The following is a 21,531-nucleotide window of genomic DNA, read 5'->3' on the forward strand; positions in this document are numbered from 1 at the left end:
TCGTGTCTCATTCTTTTGACAGCAAGTGTGGGCAAACCTGTCCTGAAGGAATGTTTGATTATTTTTATTTGCATTTTTTTGGTCAAGGTGATGATAAAATAGTATGTCATAACTACACAAGAATTCAACTTATTTCTGGATAATTAGCCATTTAATAAATATAAATTCAACTGGGGGTAGGAGGATTACTAAAGAAGTAGCAAAATGACTTTGCCGTTATGTGATGTCTGTCATCACGTTATTATTTACAACAGTAATTATCCAAGTGGTGGGGGGGGGCTCCCTGTAATGGCAAAAATGACTGAAAATGATCAAATTGCATAATGTAACTGGCTTCAACTTTTTCATTTGATAATAAAATTAAATCCAGCACAGTACAAAAAAAATCGGATTCAGGGGTCTCAAGACTCCAGTCCTCGAGGGCCGCTATGGTGAGAGATGGAAAACATGCAGAGAAGAGGCCCCCTCATTTCGTTTTGTTGTTGTTGTTTTTAAACGTGTTTAGCATTTAAGTCCCTTTTTAAATATTCCACCGAAAATGTTGCTCGTTGCTTTTGTGGGAAAAAAGTTGTAGTCTATAAAGTTGCTAAATCTAGCAACAAAAGTCCTAAATTGTCGGTAATGAACACCACAATGCTGCAAGTTGGTGAAATTTACAGTGCTGTACTGGTGTTTGTTGATATGGACTTCAAAATAAAATCTAATTGATGACTTAAGGTTTCCGAGGCGTTTATTTTGAAATGAGGGAATCGGGGCGGTTTCCTTTCTGTGAATCGAAATGAAAGACTCCCTGCCCTATGTGACGTTTTCTGGACTCGGCTTATTGAAACTGGATTTGTTCATCGTAACGCGTACTCCGCGTTTTCTTGCAAAACCGACGTCATTTGATGGCTTTTGCATTTGAAATGCTTGTATCGATGGAGTCCAAGTGGCGCACTAACCGCCCAGAACCACCGACACTGTAAATTTAGTCGGTAAGTTACTTCTTTTTTCACTTAATATTCCGGTAACATGACTAATATAACGCGAATGCTGTCGTGTGGGAAGCAGCTCCAACGCGGCCTTGACAAGTGTTTAGTGGGCATTCCAGGCCACTGATAAGTTAAAATCCTGGCAGACAAGGTCAAACACAGCATGCTACCATTAGCCAATGTGGCTAGCCAAATGCACGAGACGAGGATTTACAGTTCTTTTTAAAAAATGCTGTCGCCGTGATTTATTTCAACTCTTAGTCAGACACCGAGAAGAAAATTAACTCGTGACATTAACACGGTCGACAGCCCGGCCTTGTTGTTATGTAAAAAATGAGATTTCGAATTGTCTTGACAAGTCTGGGCTCCGTCCAAAAAAGTTGAATCAGGCAACTTGAGTTTTCCAATGCTTGGGAGACGTTTCACCTTTAAGGTTGCTCCAAAAAACAAGTTGTAGGTGCGGAGTCTCGATTTATGCATCTGGTGGGTGTGACCCCTGGGAGTTTCATTCAATGCGTTGTGGCTTGTGAACGACCGTCCTGCAAACTAACCTGGTGGCAAAACAGCTCGTCTTCCGGTGGAACAAGGTCTGAAGGGAAAAGGTGTCGGGAGGGTGTTGTTATCAGTGGGCAATAGGTCATGGGGTCTCGAACTTGTTTTCTTCACATTTCTCTTCGGGTTTCCCACATCGGTGAAGTAATGATAAAACCACGTCGATGAAAGTGCAACATCAAGTGTTTTGTCTTGTTATGAAGTGAAATACTGTAGTGAATAACCTGAATTGTTTTGCCATCCAAACGCACATAATTACGTTTGTTACTTCTTTGGTTCCACGTGAAGAGCTAGCCTAAAAAAATGTCCCATCATATTCCATAATTGCCCCTGCATTTGTTTATCATTTTCATGACTCGTTATTAAAAGTTGTAGCAAACTTAATTTCACAAAGATGGTTTCATTCTCGCCTCTTTCAAGACACACATTTAAACATTGAAACCCGAAGACTTTGGATTGAAGATGAAACATTTTCAAAAAAACAAGAAAAGCCAAGTTGCCTTGAGCCAACCTTTGCTAAGTGCCATGTCCTGGTTGATTGACTATCTACACAGACATGTCGACAACATGTTTTTTGTCAAGTGGGGCGTTTCCAGACCACCTGGGGCTCCTGGACGAGGAATGAACAAATAGATCCCGGATTAAATAATCGACGCAACCAAAGCCTGCTTAGAATAAACAAGGCTCCTTCTACGGGCCCCAATTGGGAGTTTCCTGATTCCTGACGTGTCCTTGCAGTGTCTCAACGGGGTTCCAGTTTGTGTCATTGATATGGACCAATATCAGCCGTCTCCTAAGGCCCCCTACTACAGTAGTCGCCAACCGGCAACAGGTAGTAAGAGCCCCCATGTGGCAAATCCCTACACGGTGTCCTCGCCGTGTCCCTATGCAATTGCCTGGTTTGCCTGGCCTGTTGCGGAGTCTCGGGTAGTAGTGGGAGGCGGTTCCTGATCTTCTCCTTCGTCTCTTGGCTGAATAACACTATTTTCTTTCCCGTCAGGGTGCATCACAGTCGCTTGGGTGCGGCTGACACGAGTGACGCCTGACTGGAGAATTTTAAAGCAGTCGAGCCGGCCCGGTTGATCCTTTTGAGAGGCAACGGCGGAAGCCATGAAGCTCGAGGCGAGGAGGAGCTGCGCGGCCGCGGTGAACGCAGCCGGAAGGTTCGCCCCGGAGCCGGTCAACGATGCCGTGGGTGAGCCCGGATGCCCCGATCCGAGCTCGACGCTTAAAGCCAAAGTCACCAAGCAGGGCTCCAGGGAGAGCCTACAGCGGAAAAACACGGAGTGCGAAGTGTACGACGACGGGACAAACACGTTTTTCTGGTGAGTGCTTCGGGCCCATGTCAACTGTTTACAGAAGTGTTTTCAAACCTTGATTGAGGCACGGTCCCGGTACTTATTTTTCTCAAATACATCCCCCAAAATACTGATCTCAATTTGCTCAATAATGTACTTACTTGGAGTGAAATATTGACCAAAGCTATTATAGTGGCACCTTGACGTAGAGCTTTGCAATGTGACGATATACTGTACATCGTAGATACTGTATAAAATGTGACATAACAATCTATTGTTGATGGAGAATTGACAAACACAATGTTATCATGTTTATACGTTTCATTTTGTCGCATGCTTGATTGACCTCGAACGCGTGTGTTCATACAGCTTGCACATGATGGAGCACAGGGGTCAATTTGAGGTCAATGGACCCACGAGCGCCTGTGAACGGACAATTCACTTTGGGCAAAAGGGAGTGAAAATGGTTTATACTTTTTTTTTACATGGACTGTATACATAGGGCTTCTCGATTATGCAAAAAAAAAAAAATATCACAATTATTTAGGTATTGCCGTCACAATTATTCAGTTGCTCCTTTATTTTTAGGTACAAAAATGTAGAAAATATTTGACCAATCAAATTATTTGAAACACTACAATTATGTGCCTTCCTTTTGGAATGAACAAAATCTCTCAAATTATTTACGATAAAATAAATAAAGACAAAGGTGCCTTTGTATAAATTCAAGAACTGTTTCTTTGACGACATCAACAGTGCACGGCAGCTGACTTGCTATATACACTGACATAAATTACCATAGAATTAGAATTTAGAACTCGAGTATGATCACGATAATATTCTCAATTGGTTATTATTGTAACAATCTTATAGATATATAGTTCGCTAAGTAATACTGTACTGTATGCTCGCGCCGGTTGGCTTTTTTTTTTTCATTCACTTCAAACACCTTGCCGCCATACAGCCGTCTATCTGCTCGTAAACAAAATTTACCCTCCGTTCTTCTTCATCTCCTTTCTTTTATTTTCAATTCACTCAAGCGGCAGCGTAACCGAAGCGGGCTCGATCTCGAATGTTGCCAATTTCCCGCATTTGTAGGGAGTATCATGGAAGGACAGCGTGACTGACGCGTGAGGTATGACACCGGATGCTCGCATTTCCCACCCTGTTGTCGAAAAGGGCAAATGCTGTTGTTTGTTTGTCACGTCAGATGTTGACGGAAGTGCGATCATCGTGCGTTTACGGTTTCGGGATGTTTGCCAACATTTGTGATTCGGCATCAAGACACTGGGTACGACTTTTCTGTTAAACTGGCAAAGTCGGTTGAGCTTGCACCTGCTGACGTACACTTGAATGCGCAAGAGGTGGCCAGTCCGGAAAAACTGACATTCTCTTTGGCTAGCATTTTCAAAGAGCAGTGTGTCGTGTTTTTGTTTTTTTCTTGGCATTGCTTTTTCAGGGAGGGGAAAATAAACTGGCTTATTGCTCACCGGTTTATGTAAACTTCACTTCTCCCATATGAGCCAATAGCAGTACCTGTGGTGGAAACATAAATTAGTTTCACAGAGCACACCAAGCGAGGCAGCCTTGATTTCTCCTTCTGTCGTAGTCTGCTATATATATTTAGTTTTAAGTTTTTAGCCCGTTGTTTTCAATTGTAATGCATAAAAACGCTGCGAATTTTCTGCTGATCACTCAGCAGACAGCAGTGTGTGTCGCTCCGAACTCCACAAGAGCACCACGGCAAACGGCACCCCGCTGAAGAAGAATAAATAAAAACAACAACAAAAACGGGATGATTGACGATCAGATATTCCGCCAATAAAAATGTGAAAAAGTCTAAACTTGTTTTGTGTTTTTTGTTATTGAAAAGTGTCCTTGGGTGTCTTGAAAGGCGCTTATAAATAAAATGTATTATTCTTATTATTATAAACTGCTCATTGGTATGTTCGCCCTTGCGGGGTAGGCGCTACCTCCTCCTGCATTCGGCGAGAGTGAAGCTATCTGGGTTTGGGTTATGCCGCGGTGGTCTGATTTGTGTCCGTGTGGCTTTATAGATCCTCATTTAGCTCAATAGTACCTTTATATTTATAAATAGTTTTTTCCACGCTAAAAGGCGCACTGGATTATTAGGCGCACCTTCAAAGAATGGCCTATTTTGTCATTTTCTTCATACACTGGGTGCACCGCATTATAAGACGCAAGCAACAATGCATCCACTAGATGGAGCTACGCTCAATGAAACGCCAACAGAACGATCGGATGTCAGTAAAACGTATTTAATAAAGCAGCGACACAGTTCACTTAACCAACAGCAAGTCGTAGCATTGACTCGTTCACGTTGAACTCTCTTGCCGCTGCTCTATTTCCGTGTTCAACTGCGTGACCGATCGTCTTCAGTTTGAACTCTGCGTTGTCGGCATGTCTCGAGCAAGGAGCCATTTTGGGGTCAAAATATTATCGTAATGACCATGCACAAGGCGCATGTGATTTTAAGGCGCGCTGTGAGCTTTTAAGAAAATGGAAAGCTTTTAGTGCATAAAATACGGTATCATTTTATAACGGGAAAAGAAAGGGGAACGATGTCATGCGTCAACGTTTCCACGGCCGTCCGTGCGTGTTATTTTGGATTCTTCGCCCCGCTGTAACACTCCGCTTCTATTTTGACAGGCGGGCCCACACCGTGACCGTTCTGTTCATCCTGACGTGCGCGCTGGTGTACATCACGCTCCTCGAGGAGACGCCGCAAGACACGGCCTTCAATACAAAGAGGTCAGTGTCTGCTTGTTTGTTGACTCCTATTCTCCGATCTGATTTGTGAGCCAGAAACGAGCGAAAAGTTCACTTCATTGTACTCTCGCAACTAGCGGGGACTGCTCTTCACAAAGATTTGTCGCGGTCGATGCCGATTGGCTGGCGGATAAAGATGGTCCAGCTTCTTCCTGGAAGTGGACGAACACACACACACACACACACACACGCACACGCTCGCAGGGGCCGACTGTTACTAAGCTTTGCTACGTAATCTTGTTCCCGCTGAACCCAGGCAGCCCGTCGATTCCCATCCCGTCACCACGCACTTTAACGAGTGCCTGCTAATCTAATGGACGACGTCCGGTGTCGTAAGCCGCATTGCAGAGTAACATTTGCATAGATTCGGATGTCTTCAGGGCCTTTTTCAAGTGTGAATGGGCGAAATAAAATGCAAAAAAACACCCACCAGGCAGCGTGACTCACACAGGCATTGAACCAGGAGTTCAGAACATTCACTGAAATTCTCAATATCCCATTGAAAATGTAATTAAAACGTCATCGGTCAATTTATCATTCGTTTGCCTCATAGTTTAAACGTCGTTCTCTCATTTTGGTTTTCTCAAGGGGGATTGTGGCCAGCATCCTGGTTTTCCTTTGTTTTGGGGTCACACAAGCAAAAGACGGACCCTTCACTCGACCGCATCCAGGTAAGACGAGCACTGCTAGTATGGTCTGGGACCCTCCAAAAATTCTCACCCGAAATGGCAAAGTGAGAAAGGGGTGCAATGTTTGGGGCTAAAGGTTACAATTTCCAATATGTGCTAATATCTTTGAGGGATGTGTCCGCTGGTGTCTAGCGGAATCCTCGCATCTCCAAAGCTATCACTTTTTTAAAGGGGGGGGCGCACGTGGGGACTGACCGACAGTAGAGTATAGATTTGTGAAAAAATATGCCTAAAAATCCATTAAAAAAAGTTGTAAAATGATGTTCTTAATTGTCCTTAATTTTCAGGGAAAGCTTCAAAAATCAATAAAAATCCTTAAAAAAAGTTTTATATTTTCTAAATAAAAAAAATTCTTAGTGTACTTTATTTGAGAATGAATTCAAGTTTTTTTTATTTGCCTACCTGTAATACAGGTAGGAAAATTATATTTTTGACATACAGTATGTCAAATAAAGGGTTAGTTGATCGCCCCTAAAAATAACGATCTGCCCTTCCTTTGGCAGCAATGATTTGAACACCAGTTCAGTGATATGTGGCTTTCTGTTCAGCCCGCATATCGCTGAGCGAACATTAAATCCATCATGAATCCCCTGCCGAATGGATAAAAAGAATGCTAAATTAGCCCTCAAAAGTCCTTAAATGGTCCATAAATAAAAAGCACGTGGAAGAGTGGGAATCCTGATACAAGCTTACGGTCACGTTTCGCTTTCAGGACTTGAATTTCCTCGAAGGACGCCATCTGGGCCGCTCAATTTCGCCGACCCGTTTAGCCTGTCATGTTGCTAAATGCCGGTTCAGCTGGTTAGCTAGCATGAAATCAAACCAGTGGGGCTCGACACACTGCTATCAAAAATTCTGTCGTCCTCCAAGGGCCTTAATAAACCAATTTATTGATTCATTGATTTGTGTACAGCACTTCGTATGCAGCGATGGTTGTTTTGTTGGCAGCCCGATGCCCACAAAGCTTGTACCTGTACAGTTTCTTTTCCAGACCTCATCAAAAGTCGCGAGCATCATTCGTTCCTCTTTTTGGTCGAACCCACTGACAGGATTTCTCAATGTGCCTTTCCCAACGCGCGTTTCCTTTTCAAGCGCCAGCATTCTTATCACCGTGACCTCCTGCGGCTCCAACGGGAAATGAAGGAAGGAAGATAAGTGGGTGTTGAACGCAGCCCGCAAACGTCGGGTTAATCTTCCTGGCTTTCCGTTTCCCGTCTGCCTCTTTTATGCGGATCAAAAGACGTGCTTCAACGCCGCGAGGCAGTTTTGCACTTGTTGTTCACCTCATGGCAACCGACTCGAAACTCTTTGGCACAGACAACCAAGGAAAATACCCGTAGGGCTTTTCAAGAAAAAGCAAACCTGTATCTCTCGCTGGATCAGTGTGATGAACACATTTATTTGCAATTGCGGCCATTGATACAATAACTGGGTGAAGAAAATAACAAGAGACGACCAACGCTGATTGTTTGGGTGTCTCTCTGCAGCTTATTGGCGCTTCTGGCTCTGCGTGACTGTCGTCTACGAGCTCTTCCTCATTTTCATCCTCTTTCAGGTGAGCATGAAAAATGTTTGAAGAGAGCCTGTAATGATTTTAAAAGTCCTCCCTCTCAACTACTTGGTCCTTAGTCGAGTAATTGTGGAGAGATATGACCGCCAGGGTCGACCATTCGTCGCGAAATAGTCACTTCTTTTTTGTGTTTGCAAAGAAAAGAAATTTCATCAGGTGAACCAAAAAAGAAATGCGACACTTTTGCACTCATTTTTCTTGAGCTGAACTCAAAAGACGTTTGTCCAAGTACACCAAATTCTGACCGTATTTTTAATGCAGCTCAAGAAGAATGGCCATAAAAACAAGTCTTGCATTTCTGTTTTTCTTCGGTGCAAGTCGTTTTGGACGACGTGTGTCCAAGAATGCACTCTGTTAATGCTTGCCATTACAAAAAAAAAAACCAAAACGTTCCCATCGTGCGACTTGGCGCGTCTCCACTGGCTCGGTTGGCTCACTGTTCATATCGATGTGTCGCTCTCATTCCAGCTCAAATTCTAAATGTTGTTTCTTTCCAGACGGTGCATGACGGGCGACAGTTCATGAAATACATTGACCCAAAACTGGGCGTGCCTCTTCCCGAGCGAGACTATGGAGGAAACTGTCTCATCTACGATCCTGGCAACACCACTGACCCTTTGCACAACCTCTGGGTACAACTTTTTTTCTAATTGTTGTGTAATTTATAGAATTGTTCATTCCATGGTCTACTCGGATCATATTACACACGTGTACGTCCCCCCCCCCAAAAAAAAACAAACAAAACAAAAGTCTTTGGTATACATAATTAATTGGGCTTCATTTTGAAAAAAACAAACATATTTTGACATAATTGCCGCAACATCCTCAAACATATACATTTATTTATTTACCGTATTTTCTGCAACATAAGGTGCACCTAAAAGCATTCCATTTTCTCAAAAGCCAATGGTGCGCCTCATATATGGATCAACATTCTGATTTCTTGGACGTCTTATTTTTAAATGTTCTACAAAGCGCTTTGTTCCAGCTGCAGCGGGTGTGAAAGCTCGATATAAATAAATGTATCGTATTGTATTCGCTTTAGCGTAGCTCCATCTAGTGGATGCGTAGCGCAACCACTATTGAACGTTCTATTCTATGCGCTTTGTAATGCGCTGCGCCTTATATCTGAAAACTGTTTTCATTGAAGATGCGCCTTAAACTCCGAAGCGCCTTATCGTGCGGGAAATACGGTTTCTTCTTCTATTTTCCCCTTTTTTAAAAATTTATTTAGCCTGGAAAAAAGGAAAACAAAGTTTCACAATAAGCTGTATTTGGAACACTCAGTAGAATGCATTTTTTAATTTGTTCGACGTAATTCCCCCCACCCTTACCTCCTGACAGGACAAGATGGACGGCTTTGTCCCGGCTCACTTCCTGGGGTGGTATATCAAGGTAAGCGTGGCCCGCAACACGCTCAGACTGCACTGTTGCCCTCCCGCGATACGGCCCATCCCACGGGCGAAATCCCGCTGACGACTTTTCACTCTTCCTGCCCGCAGACGCTGATGATTCGGGACTGGTGGATGTGCATGATCATTAGTGTCATGTTTGAGTTCCTGGAGTACAGCCTGGAGCACCAGCTGCCCAACTTTTCCGAATGCTGGTGGGATCACGTACGTGCATTTGTCGTTGTCGTCGTTGGCAGCTTTGATATTTGAATGGTTGACGTTAGAGGATGTGTGATGAATTTGCTGTCCCAGTGGATCATGGATGTGTTGCTGTGCAATGGTCTGGGCATCTACTGTGGCATGAAGACGCTGGCCTGGTTGTCCATGAAGCCGTATCAGTGGCAGGGCCTTTGGAACATTCCCACTTACAAGTAAGATTTTGGTCACGCCGCTGCCTCTTTCCTTTGAGGTGAGACAACTTCGGCAAGGCGTTGTTGTTTCTCAGGGGCAAGATCAAGCGAATCGCCTTCCAGTTCACGCCGTACAGCTGGGTGAAATTCGAGTGGAAGCCCGCGTCCAACCTTCGCCGCTGGCTCGCCGTGTTAGGCATCATATTCATGGTAAGAGACGCTCGGGTGAGCCGTCCCCGTTGGTTTGCGAGCGGCCATTTTGGCCGGACAAGGATGAGTGTTTAAAAAAAAAAAAAAGTATTTCCGAGCAAGCAATTTGAAGGGTTATTCCAGTTTGTGAAACAGCACTCGGGAATTTGTAGCGGGCCACTGTGAAACCATATAAGGAAGTCAAGAATAGTTTACATTTTTATAATAGTTTAAGTGACTGTGATGAGGGTTTTGAAAAGAAGAAATCGTACAATCGCTCGCTTATATATTACATAAGACAATTTGAAATATGTTGGTCAACCTTTTAGTAAGCCTCATACATATTTGATTTGCTTTCGCGGGCCACGTCAAATGATGTGGCGGGCCAGATCTGGCCCCCGGGCCATGAATCTGACACCTGTGCCTGATATAAACGGTCAGCGTTGACTACTATCACCACGTGGGTTATGGCAACTCATTATTCGCTTTAGTTGCATCGGTGCCAGCAAACGTGCAAAAAAAAAAAAATTTTTTTTCTTTCTTAATTGTCTTGTTTCCACTACTGGCTGCATTTTGTTCTGCACTATTTTGTTCAGTCCTTCTCAAGGTCGGATTAAGTGCGCGGTAGGGCTGGCATTGTTTTCAAGGTGACATATGTTTAACTTTTTCCCTAATATGTGAAATGCTATTGTAATGTTTTTGAAGTTCCTGCTGGCCGAGCTGAACACCTTCTACCTGAAGTTCGTGCTGTGGATGCCACCGGAACATTACCTGGTCCTGCTGCGACTGGTGTTTTTTGTCAACGTGGGGGGCGTGGCCATGAGGGAGATCTACGACTTCATGGACGACCCGTGAGTTCCGGTCGATAATCGGCGCGGGCCACCGTTGCGCACCAACTCCGCCGTCACCCCCCCCCCCCCCCTTTGTTGAGCAGCTCTTCTGTTTTTTTTCGCCGGCAGGAAGTTCCACAAGAAGCTGGGCCAGCAGGCGTGGCTGGTGGCGGCCATCACAGTCACCGAGTTCCTGATCGTGCTCAAGTACGACCCCAACACCATCATGCTGCCCATTCCCTTCTTCATCACGCAGTGCTGGATCCTGGGCCTCCTCGTCATCCTCGTCTGGACGCTGTGGCGCTTCTTCATCCGGTAACGAGTCGGCGCGGCGTGTCAAACGCTGGGGGGCGGGGCCGAGGAATGAGGTCAACGTTGCGCTGAAAAACAGTTGGCCTTGGAAATGCGTCGGGTGAATAATTGATACGAGGGAAGTGGCTGGCTGGGCGAATATTTCATTAAATTGTTGAGAATAAGTACATAACTTGGATAAATAATGTCAATGAGATAAATGCATAACGTTTCGGAACACATTTCAAGAAGAATGGCGAAAACGGTGCTCTGACTCGAGCCTCATTTTAATTTAAGAATTCATGCTTGTCAGTTATTTCATGAAAATCCAAACTGAAAATGTTTTAATTCTTCAAAAACAGGTCACAAATGTATTAATGTACGTGTGTGTGTGCGTGTGCGTGTGCATGTGCATGTGTGTGCATGTGTGTGTGTGAGTGTGTGTGTGTTTGTGTGTGTATGTAAGGAACCAGTTATATAATCAAATTGTTCAAAATCAATTGACTTTAACTGCATTTTAAAAAATGAGCCCATTTATTTTAGTTTTAAGAAAAAGGCTAAAATAATCACAACAACACATTTCCCTGAAATATTTGCATCTTTTAATTATATTTGTTATTAATTTTTTTCATGGAAATGATTTCAAATGCATCCAGTGGTGTCTTGACTTTCCTGAAATACATCTTTCAACTGAAATGAATTGAAATGATCCCTTCCGGCCCCACAAAAACCTTTTTTTAAAAACCAATTTTAATAAGACAAACAACATTGCGTTTGAAGAAAAATGACAGTGCCAAAGAAAATGACATAAATGAAAATAAACATAAAGAATGAAAGACGACGATTTCCTGACAGCCCGTTGACGTGGTGTCCTTTTTTGCCGTGCAGTGACATCACCCTCCGCTACAAGGAGACGCGGCGGCGCAAGCAGGAGGACTCCGGCGACCGCGAGCGCCCCCTCGGCAACGGCGCCCCATCGGGCCGCAGCAAACTTAACGGCGGCTCCGACGTCCTCCGCCACAGGAAGTCCTGAGTGAGCGAGAGAGCCCGCAAACGAGCGCGACGCAAAGACAGACGCCGCTTGCGCGGAGAAGCGCGGTGTCCATTTTGATTGTTGTTGTTTATTTTTCATGCCTATTCAGGTGTCATACGTGGAACATTTTGTTATTTATACGCCACATTTTGGAATGTTGACGAAGACGACGGAGGAGGAAGGAGACCAAACGGTAGAGTGTCGGCAGTTCCCACAAATGCATCACTCTGAACCGCAGTGCTACAAACGGCGCCGACCGCACAGTGGGCAACGGTCGCCTATCCGGCGCTGCATTTAAAAAAAAATTTTCTTGTCGGCGTCCGTAAGTAAAACAGTGTTTCCCAACATTTGTTGAGTCAAGGCACATTGTTGTCTGACTTGTTGTGACTTATGCCGTTTGGCCTCTCGTTGGGAATGCGGTAAGTTGCGCAAAGAGTAGTCAACCACTGAACAGTTTCAAAAGGTCAGAATTTGGTTCATCTTGCAACGGTTAGTTGTTGTTTTTTTGTGTTTGGTTCAGCGTAAGATTTCCCCTGAAATCCAAATATATTTGTGAGTAGTGTATTTGAAAGTACAGCTGGCTCATTTCTCTCATGTTTTTCCCAATGTAAAATTGAGCCGCTGAGAGCGAGAGTGGGCTAATTCTCTCTCTCCTTTAGAAAGACAAGTGAAGAAGTGAATTGTTGGGGGCGGGGGGTGGGGGGGGGTTGTTTTTGCTCTGGTACATCTGCATGTTCAGAGTAAGTTTTGTCTCATCTTTCATTGAATATTCATAAATTTGACCGGTATTTGGTGTTTGGACTGAAACCATTGGTGCACCATCACCGTCCCAGCAAAAGGACCAAAATGAAGGCAGCCCACTCTGCTTCTTAGTTCTTCATTTTACACTGTGGGGGGGCATGTTTCAGCCCACCGTCGTTCTTCTCAGTGGTTCATTTTACATTTGGAAAATCTCATGCCACACCACCAAAGAAAAAAAAAGTCCCAAGGATAGGTGAACAAAAGAATCAAAACCGATGCTTGCTGACGGTACTTTCTTGTCTGACGTTATCACTCCAGCTTACACTCAAAAGTCCTTCAATCGCTTATCAGGGTCGTCATTCAAAACTCTTGCCAGGCTGGCCTCCAAAAATAAAAAGCTATAGTGGAAAAGGGGGAGGAGAAAAAAGTAACTGCTGAAACATGTAAGGCTGGTTTGCATTGTATCTTTTAGGGTCAAATATAGATGTCGAATACTAGATTGTACAGTATTAGGTATGAAGACACCACCAGGACAATCGCGCTCTGCTCAGCAGAGCATAACAACAGCATAGCAACATAAAACCACAACTGGGAAAAAAAAGAAACACTTTTGGGATTGGAAAATGGTGAGGTTGTTGAATTTTTTTCCGATTCTAGCTTGTTTCTGTTTTGGAAAGTCCATACGAAGCTACTGAAGAAGTGGAAATGCTCTTTTGCGTTTGGGGAGGCTTTTCAAACCTTTGTGCTGAGGTATTCTTGGTTTGTTGGGCTAGCAAGCATATTGGGCGGTGACGTGGTAAAAGGCTTCACAAGTGCTCAACTTGATCACAAAGGTGTCCTGTTACTTGAATCAACTATTCATGTCTGCTTAGTTCAAAGACCAAAAAAAAAGCTTGGAGAGCTTTCATTTCTGAAGCCATAAAACACATTTGGACTTTTTCAAGCACCAACTATTTGCACCTTATTTAAGTCGAGTTTTTTGAATTTTGTGTTTACATTCCATATCAGTGAGTCTTAGTCTGCTTTTTTTCCAGTCACGATAGAATTTGCAATAAATACCCTCTTTACTATTAAAAAAACAAACAAACATCTAAATGCTTTCTGTAAGTTTGTCATTTTGGATATAAGTTGAGATACCAAAGTGTGAAAAACGAAAAGAATCATAGTTTGACATATCAGAAGCCATTTTCTGGTTTGCTATATTTCCATTTGTACCTTGGTCTGAGAACGCAACTTAACCTGGGACGTGCTGCTGTTATGTTATCAATAAAAATACACAGAACGCCTCGTAGCTCGACTATTCTTGACGGAATGTGTGTCAGTGAAAAGCATCGCCTCATTGATAGAGTATGTGCGCCATCTTGCGGATAGATAGTAAAATATTCAACATTTTTACTGGAATTTTAATAAATTGTTGATTACACTAACTGAAAAATGCAAATGAATGCATTTAAGTTGAACATTTTTCGGGTGAAATGTCAAATTAATGCCACAGGTAGAACAGTTTTGAAGCCGTCAAACCACCGGATTAAGTGATGGGATTTTCGGCTCTTTTCAGTGATCCGGTTCATTTGGATCGGTTGAGTGCAAAGAGCCGGCACTTTTTGGGTCTCAAGGGGCTCTTTTAACTTTAGGTTTTTATGGGCGATTTTCGACGGAAAAAAACGACCATGTTCTAAGGGGTTTTTAGCCGGAAAAAACGGCTATGTATAGTAACGCGATTTTCGACGAAAAAAATGACCATGTATACTATGTATAGTAAGGCATTTTTAGCTGAAAAAAACGACTATCTGTAGTCCGGCGTTTTTACCCGAAAAAAACGACCATGTATAGTAAGGTGTTTTTGGCCGAAAAAAAGGACCATGTATAGTAAGGTGTTTTTGGCCGAAAAAAAACGACCATGCATTTTAACCCGACAAAAACGATCATTTATATAGTCAGGCGTTTTTAGACGAAAAAACGAGAATGCAACGAAAAAGTATTGTAAGGCGTTTTTCAATGAAAAAAACGACCATGTATAGCATGGTGTTTTAAGCCCCAAAAAATAACCATGTATAATAAGGCGTTTTTAGCCGAAAAAAACGACCATGTATTTATTGTAAGGCGTTTTTAGCCGAAAAAAACGACCATGTATAGTCAGCCGTTTTTAGACGAAAAAATGACCATGTATAATAAGGCATTTTTAGCCGAAAAAAACAACCATGTATCGTAAGGCGTTTAAACCCGAAAAAAACGACTATGTATAGTAAGGCGATTTGAGCCGAAAAAAAGTTTTATATATATATGAGTAAGGCGTTTTTCAACTAAAAAAACAACTATGTATCGTAAGGCGTTTTAACCCGAAAAAAATAACCATGTATAATAAGGCGTTTCTAGCCGAAAAAAACCGACCATGTATAGTGAGGCAATTTTCGACGAAAAAAAAAACAACCATGTATTTATTGTAAGGCGTTTTTACCCGAAAAAAACGACCATGTATAGTAAGGCATTTTTAGCTGAAAAAAACCAACTATGTGTAGTCAGGCGTTTTTCAATGAAAAAAACGACCATGAATAGCATGGCGTTTTAACCCAAAAAAAATAACCATGTATAATAAGCCGTTTTTAGCCGAAAAAAACGAGAATGTATAGTAAGGCGATTTTCGACGAAAAAACGACCATGTATTTATTGTAAGGCTTTTTTGCCGAAAAAAAAGACCATGTATAGTAAGGCAATTTTCGACAAAAAAAACGTCCATGTATATAGTAAGTTTTTAGCCGAAAAAAAGGTTATATATAGTAAGGCGTTTTTCAACGAAAAAAACGACCATGTAAAGCAAGGCGTTTTAACCTGAAAAAAATAACCATGTATAGTAAGGCAGTTTGAGCCGAAAAAAACGACCATGTATAGTAGGGCAATTTTCGACGAAAAAACGACCATGTATTTATTGTAAGGCGTTTTTAGCTGAAAAAAAAACCCGACCATGTATAGTAAGTATGTATATGCGTGATTAAAAAGTGGGCTGAAAAAAAAGTGGCAGACCGTGTGAAGGCCTTCAAGCTTTCAAACAATAATAATAATAATAATTACAATACTACATTACCAGGCAATTTAAAAATGTTTATTCAAGAAGTTATTGTAAAAACATTCGAACGTGAATAATAGCAGAAATAATAAACACGTTTCCATGTGAAGGGTCTGTCTAGTTTCAATTTGAAATTCCACTTTCACCAGTGTGAAATTCTTCACATGATGATCACTGGCTCGAGTCTATGCATAGACAAGGGGGAACATCGAATATCAAAAGTCTTCCAAAAAACAAAAAGTTGCTTCAAAAAGGCTGTCAAAAAGGCTGTGTCGAAAAAGCACTTTGGTGTCATCACAGTGAGCAAAAAAAGGCACGTGGGAAATTTGTCATTTACAATGGCGATCAAAACGACAGTGCTTAACAGATGTATTAGACCAGCAAACAATGTCTGCTTGACACTGCTTAGCATTTGTAATTGATGAGCGGCATTTCGACATTTGACCGAAATGACATTTTTAATGTACACCTGTCATGATTAATTTTCATGACACTGAAAAATAAAGAGAAGAGCACATTATTATTTGTTGAATACGATGGCAAATTACTGTATTTTCTAGACCATAAGGCGCACACGACATCCTTTAGTTTTCACAACAATCGACAGTGCATCTATGTATGATTTTTTTTTTTTAATGGACCCATTCATTGGTATTTCCCCTAATAATACGGTGCGCCTAATGCTCCATGAAATACGATAAAGTTCAAGCGCTTCATGATGCTGGAAGGTGTCTTCTGGTCAAATACATTTCTTAAACACTATTAAGGAAAACAAACACAACTGGAAAAAACAAGTGCAAACTAGTATCAACGCTCCGACTCTCACAATCATCCTTTTTTTGTTGTTTTGTTTAAACCTCATTCAGGTCACAAAGTTGGAGCCTATCTCGGGTGACACCCACAACTGGTCGCCAATGGCATGTACACATGTACATAATGGCCGTATGTACCTCATGCCATTTAGGTAACATCGGGTTACCATGACGGGACTTATTTTAAGGTATTGGGTACTCCTGGAGGCTTCTGATATCAGCAACTGATATTTAAGACAATATTTGTCCCTGTATAACTTTGGCATATTATCAATTGCATGTCAAAGAAAGATCTTTGTATACACATTTTCAGGGATTTAAATGAAAGCGGCACCTGTACTTAATTACAGATGGGCAGGTCCCGAGAACATGTATCAGTTATTATTGGAAGGCATCGGGTACTCACGTCGGCTGCCGATATCGGGTCACTAATTCTTAAGGCAACGAAATAAATAAATCAGACCTGACTCGATGCATTTTTTTTTGTGTCAATTGGTAATTGGAATATCAAAAGTACGAGGAGTATCTGGACGCTGTATCGGTGCATCCTGTCGCTCGGCCAAATTCATCTGTGATAGGCTTCAACTCACGCGGGATGCGAATGAGGATAAGCGACATGGGGAAGAAAAAAAAAATTCAACGCAGCACAGTTATATTTTGGGATCAGTAACAAAATGGCTGCTGGTTGGGAAGACGAAAAAGGAGCTGCCGGGCGTCACAAAATGGCTGCGAGCAATTTTCCCCACCTAAGCTCGGACCAGTTTGAAACCCTGTCTGGTGTCAAGAACAGCGGGAGGAAACCAGTTGAGTTTGACCCTCTTGAGGCACCTGAGGCAGGCGCCGCAGGGCCACAGCAGGCTGAGGCCGCCGCACCACAGTGCCAAGCGGACCACCGGGTAGGTGACGCGCGGGAAGTAGGCCCTCCAGTGGTCGGTGAGGTCGCTGCCGGTGGGCAGGTGCAGCGTGTAGTCGCTCCAGCGGCGCGACACGCCGTAGATGGCCGCCGGCGCCCCGCCCCGCCGCGACCACGGGAGGCCGCCGTCCCCGTCGCAATTGTACGCCACCCAGTGCGAAAGGAAATCGCCCCGCTGCTGCTCGGCGGGCCGCGGCGAGGTGGCGGCCTGCACCGCCACGTGGACGCCCTCCACCTGCCGCGCCGCTTTCACCGTGGGCAACGAGTGGTCGCAGTCCAGCACCAGGATGAGGCGGGAGCGAAAGGCGCCGTTCTTCTCCCGCCACCAGTCCAACAGCTGATCCAGGCCGAGCGTGTCTCCTCCTTCCGAGGGCAAAGCACGATTGAGCTTCCATCACCCGGACCCGAGAAGTCATGAGAACAGTGACCGACCTGCCAGCGCCCACTCGCCGGTGCGATGCGTGTGGCCGCTGTAGAAGAGCACGTAGGTGTCGTGGCGCGGCCCGTCGGCCGTGCGCAGCTCCATGAAGGACTTGAGCTTGGCCTGCAGCGCCTCCAGCGTGACGCCGCCGGTGGAGTAGTCGCAGCCGAACGTCTCGATGAGGTGCTGGGCCAAGAAGCGCTGGATGTTGCTCAGCATGGCCGTGGAGCGCAGGTTGAGCTGCTGCACCTGTTCGGGGGGCAGCAGGACGGGCTGCCCGTCGGGACTGCCACGGGATACAAATACGCAAAAAAACACGGGCGGAAGATCGTCAAGCCGCAGTCGTGTTCGTCAGCCTTCGCTGAGATTAACACCGTATTGGCCCGAATATAAGACGGTGTTTTTTTTGCATTGAAATAAGACGAAGAAAAAGTGGGGGTCGTCTTATATTCGGGGTCGAGACATTATACGCATTCGCGACGCTAGATGGCGCCAGATATCATTGAAGCGAATGCTGAACTTTACTCCCCAGGCCAAAGTGAACCCCTTTGTCACGAGGATTAAAAATAAAAAAATAGCGGTAGCGCGAATAAGGAAAATAAAAAAGAGCGGTAAAAGAGCGGTAAGAAAGAAAAGAGAAGAAAATAATAGAAAATGGAGAAACGTGGCGACAATCTGGAGAAAAGTGGGTTAACCGGCCGCTGAGGACAAGTTATGATGTCATTTTCATTTCAAAAAACCAGAAGCCATTCATTCACGACTGCGATTGCACTTTGGTTAACATATTTAAACGTTCAGATATTAAGATTTGAATGAGGCAAAATAACATGCCGCCGTTGTGAAAGCGCTATATAAATCAGCATGTATTGTATTGTATTGTATTGTATTGTTATTGTTATCTTTTGATACAGATGTACTTTCATTATTTTCTGTATAAAAATGCATTTGATGTTCAAAAAGTCGTTTTTTTTCAAATTCGAGTCTTGGAAAAAGAGGGGGTCGTCTTATAATCAGGGCCGTCTTATATTCGGGCCAATTCGGTAATCTATGCGTAGGAGAGCTGTTGTGTGCTCTGTCTAAATGTACAATTGCTACCATTTGTGTTCAAGTACGCCAACATCCAGATTGGGCCTGCTTTTACGGGTCAATGTTGAAAAGGTAGTACTCGATGGATGAGCCAAGTCATTTTCAGGTGGTGAAAAAGTTTGGACAATGCAATACTTGCACTACGACAAAATGTACCTGCAGTAGTTAGTGGGGATGACCACGGCGTAGCCCACACACGTTCCTCCCAGGCTGCTGCCCAACTCGTGGAACAGACCGTGGACGACGGATTCCAGGGAGAGAACCAGCAAGAAGGTGCTCAAGAAGATGCTGCTGGACACCTGCATGTAACGGAGACGCGGCTCAGGACAACTTCCGACAGGACATGGGAATCCGATGTGCGACTCGATTGGATACGGAAAGGCCGCCGCGGGTCTCGCGATGAGGCGGCGCCGCTTACCTGCCAGGACAAAGCGGCAACGGCGATGGTGGACACCAGCGTGAAACGCAGCAGGCGCTCGGAGATGAGGCAAAAGTGTCTCATTCCCTTGGACGCCATGATCTTATCCAGCCGGCTGGCCCCGCAACCCTGGCTCAGGCAAACCCTCTGGCAGTCACTGAGCTTGCTGTGAAAGCCCCACAGGCTGATGAAGAACACCAAGTGGCAGATGGCCCAGAAGAGTGCGCAGGCTGCGAACGCCGGGATGGTCAGGTACCAGCGGTCCAAGCGGCCGAGCACCTGCGCCGACAGAACGAGGAAGGTCACCTCCAGAAGCAGCAGAGGGAGCAGGGTGAGGCGCCGCCACAAGCCCCTTCGGGAAAGGAAAGGCTGCCAGCGCTCGGTCACGGAGAGGCCGCTGAAGTAGATGTCCAGCAGCGGGTCGCAAACCAGCAGGCCGAAGAAGCAGCCCAGGGCGTACGGGTTGGTTCGGACTTGAAGGCTTTTGAGGAAGAAGTCCACGCCGATGGCAATGAAGCACGCCAGGTTGGTCAGCGCCAGCACCGCTTTCATCCTGAGGGCCACCGTGACGGCGCAGAGGGCGCCGGCCAGCACCGTGACGCTCAGTGCTTTGTGGAGGAGCAGCACCGTGCTGGCGGCGGCGAAACCCGTCAGCAGAAGCCGTTCGGCCGAGGTGACGAAGGCGGGCCGGCTTCTCGAGTAGCCCAGCATCCTCTCGAGCAGAGCCCACAGAGTCCTCAGGGACACACTCGACAGCAGCAGACCGTTGGCAACCTGCTCCTTGACGTTGCCCTCCAGCTCGGGGCTGTTGACGAAGCACAGAAGGCCCAGAAGAAAGCCGAACCAAAGATACAGGAGGCTGAGGCTGAGCCGCTCCGTGCCCAAGTAGCAGTACAACACGCCGGCCAGCGCCAGGACGAGCAAAGCCAAGATGATGATGACCAGTAGCGTGGACTCGGCCATCTCCTCCCAGCGGACGAAGAGACCCAGGCACAGCGCCACCAGCAGGTTGAGGCCGGACATGTAGCCCAGGCAGCGGACCGACGACCACACGCTCCCTTCCCCGTGTGCACCTTCAAGTCGGGTCATTGCCGCTTGCAAGCAGTGGCTGACGCAGTACCGAAGGAAACGCGCCATTCGAAGCCGCAACGGACTACAGACACGCCGAAAACAGACACGCCGATGTTTCAACACGGCGTCGGCTCTACATTGAGGACATTAACGTCGCGAGATAACCAAGGCTTAGCTTGTTTGCTAACTTGGCGAAAGTGGCTAGCCTAGTTCAAGTTAGCATCTTGAGCCGGTCGACGCTAGCGCGCATAACAACGATCGCCGGTAAGTTACGAGAGTGGCATTTTTCGTCCCGATGTGGATATCCGCGGAGTTGTTGGATTGGAAGACTTGTAAAGAGAGTGGGACCTGCTGCCAGTTCGTGAAGAACATTTCAGTTCAGGAACTTTCGGAGCGTCGAAAGTTTTCAAAACGCCATGATTGATGACCGAGCGTCGGCTACGGCAGCTGCGAGGGACCGAAAAGGTCTCGAGAGAAGCGCCGCTTTTCATTCAGTGCAAAAATCACCCGAACTGACTTTGAAGATTAAATGTCAAAATAATTACTGCAAGTATGTACAGAAGGACCAAAGTATGCGAAAATAAACATGGTAACATTTGTATCACAGCCGGCTATCTTGATTAGCTGTTTGGGAGTTTTGCGTACAATTTGACACGTGCGGTTGGTTAAACGTTTTAGAATACACCAAAGCAGTGGTTTTGTCTGACAATGAATGACAGGTGAAGTCCAATGAATAGCTTGCGTCGTAAAAATTTGAGGTGGTGAACGGCAGAGGTTAAAAAATAAATGGAAATGGTTCCCTCATACTGGAAAAAAATAAATTTCATAATTACGCAAAAAGGCAGAATCTCATTTACCCTGGTTTGGGAAGAACTGGACCGAAGAGTGAACACACATAAACGTCTGCAACGGAGTTGGGAAACATTTACGAATTAAAAAAAAAGAGGCCACAATTGTGTTCAGCAGTATTCTATACTGTACTTTCACTTCA

The 21,531-nt window shown here is 44.7% G+C and overlaps 2 protein-coding genes across 3 annotated transcripts; one reads left to right on the forward strand and one right to left on the reverse strand.

The window, feature by feature from the left end:
* The first annotated feature begins 761 nt into the window (after window positions 1-761).
* ptdss2 (phosphatidylserine synthase 2) lies at window positions 762-14,046 on the forward strand. 2 transcript variants are annotated; one of them, XM_052062120.1, is made up of 14 exons: window positions 762-974; window positions 2,524-2,848; window positions 5,492-5,593; window positions 6,200-6,282; window positions 7,788-7,855; window positions 8,368-8,502; window positions 9,215-9,265; window positions 9,373-9,486; window positions 9,574-9,692; window positions 9,767-9,881; window positions 10,566-10,711; window positions 10,820-11,005; window positions 11,870-12,014; window positions 12,124-14,046. In XM_052062120.1, the coding sequence occupies exons 2-13, from the start codon at window positions 2,634-2,636 to the stop codon at window positions 12,012-12,014; spliced, it is 1,479 nt and encodes a 492-aa protein (XP_051918080.1). In that variant the 5' UTR covers window positions 762-974; window positions 2,524-2,633; the 3' UTR covers window positions 12,124-14,046. The 2 variants fall into 2 exon arrangements, with proteins under 2 accessions (XP_051918080.1, XP_051918079.1); XM_052062119.1 differs by having other exon boundaries at window positions 11,870-14,046.
* A 1,797-nt stretch (window positions 14,047-15,843) lies between these two features.
* Window positions 15,844-21,007, reverse strand: LOC127598297 (transmembrane protein 168-like). The gene is made up of 4 exons (XM_052062061.1): window positions 19,470-21,007; window positions 19,208-19,350; window positions 17,977-18,251; window positions 15,844-17,907 (listed from the first exon to the last, which is right to left on the reverse strand). Exons 1-4 carry the CDS (start codon window positions 20,604-20,606, stop codon window positions 17,378-17,380), a joined length of 2,085 nt encoding a protein of 694 aa, XP_051918021.1. The 5' UTR covers window positions 20,607-21,007; the 3' UTR covers window positions 15,844-17,377.
* Window positions 21,008-21,531: the final 524 nt, after the last annotated feature.

This window comes from Hippocampus zosterae, chromosome 3 (genome assembly GCF_025434085.1).
Source record: "Hippocampus zosterae strain Florida chromosome 3, ASM2543408v3, whole genome shotgun sequence".
Lineage (NCBI taxonomy): Eukaryota > Metazoa > Chordata > Actinopteri > Syngnathiformes > Syngnathidae > Hippocampus > Hippocampus zosterae.

What these genes read in the sequence shown, in the direction of transcription:
- ptdss2 (XM_052062119.1), top strand. Translation starts at nt 2,634, where the DNA reads ATGAAGCTCGAGGCGAGGAGGAGCTGCGCGGCCGCGGTGAACGCAGCC. An exon ending in TCCTGGGGTGGTATATCAAG is followed by an intron (nt 9,266 to 9,372) that starts GTAAGCGTGGCC and finishes TCCTGCCCGCAG; the next exon opens with ACGCTGATGATTCGGGACTG. An exon ending in CTGTGGCGCTTCTTCATCCG is followed by an intron (nt 11,006 to 11,869) that starts GTAACGAGTCGG and finishes TTTGCCGTGCAG; the next exon opens with TGACATCACCCTCCGCTACA.
- LOC127598297 (XM_052062061.1), bottom strand. Translation starts at nt 20,606, where the DNA reads ATGGCGCGTTTCCTTCGGTACTGCGTCAGCCACTGCTTGCAAGCGGCA. An exon ending in TTGCCGCTTTGTCCTGGCAG is followed by an intron (nt 19,351 to 19,469) that starts GTAAGCGGCGCC and finishes CGTTACATGCAG; the next exon opens with GTGTCCAGCAGCATCTTCTT. An exon ending in ATCCCCACTAACTACTGCAG is followed by an intron (nt 18,252 to 19,207) that starts GTACATTTTGTC and finishes ATCCCGTGGCAG; the next exon opens with TCCCGACGGGCAGCCCGTCC.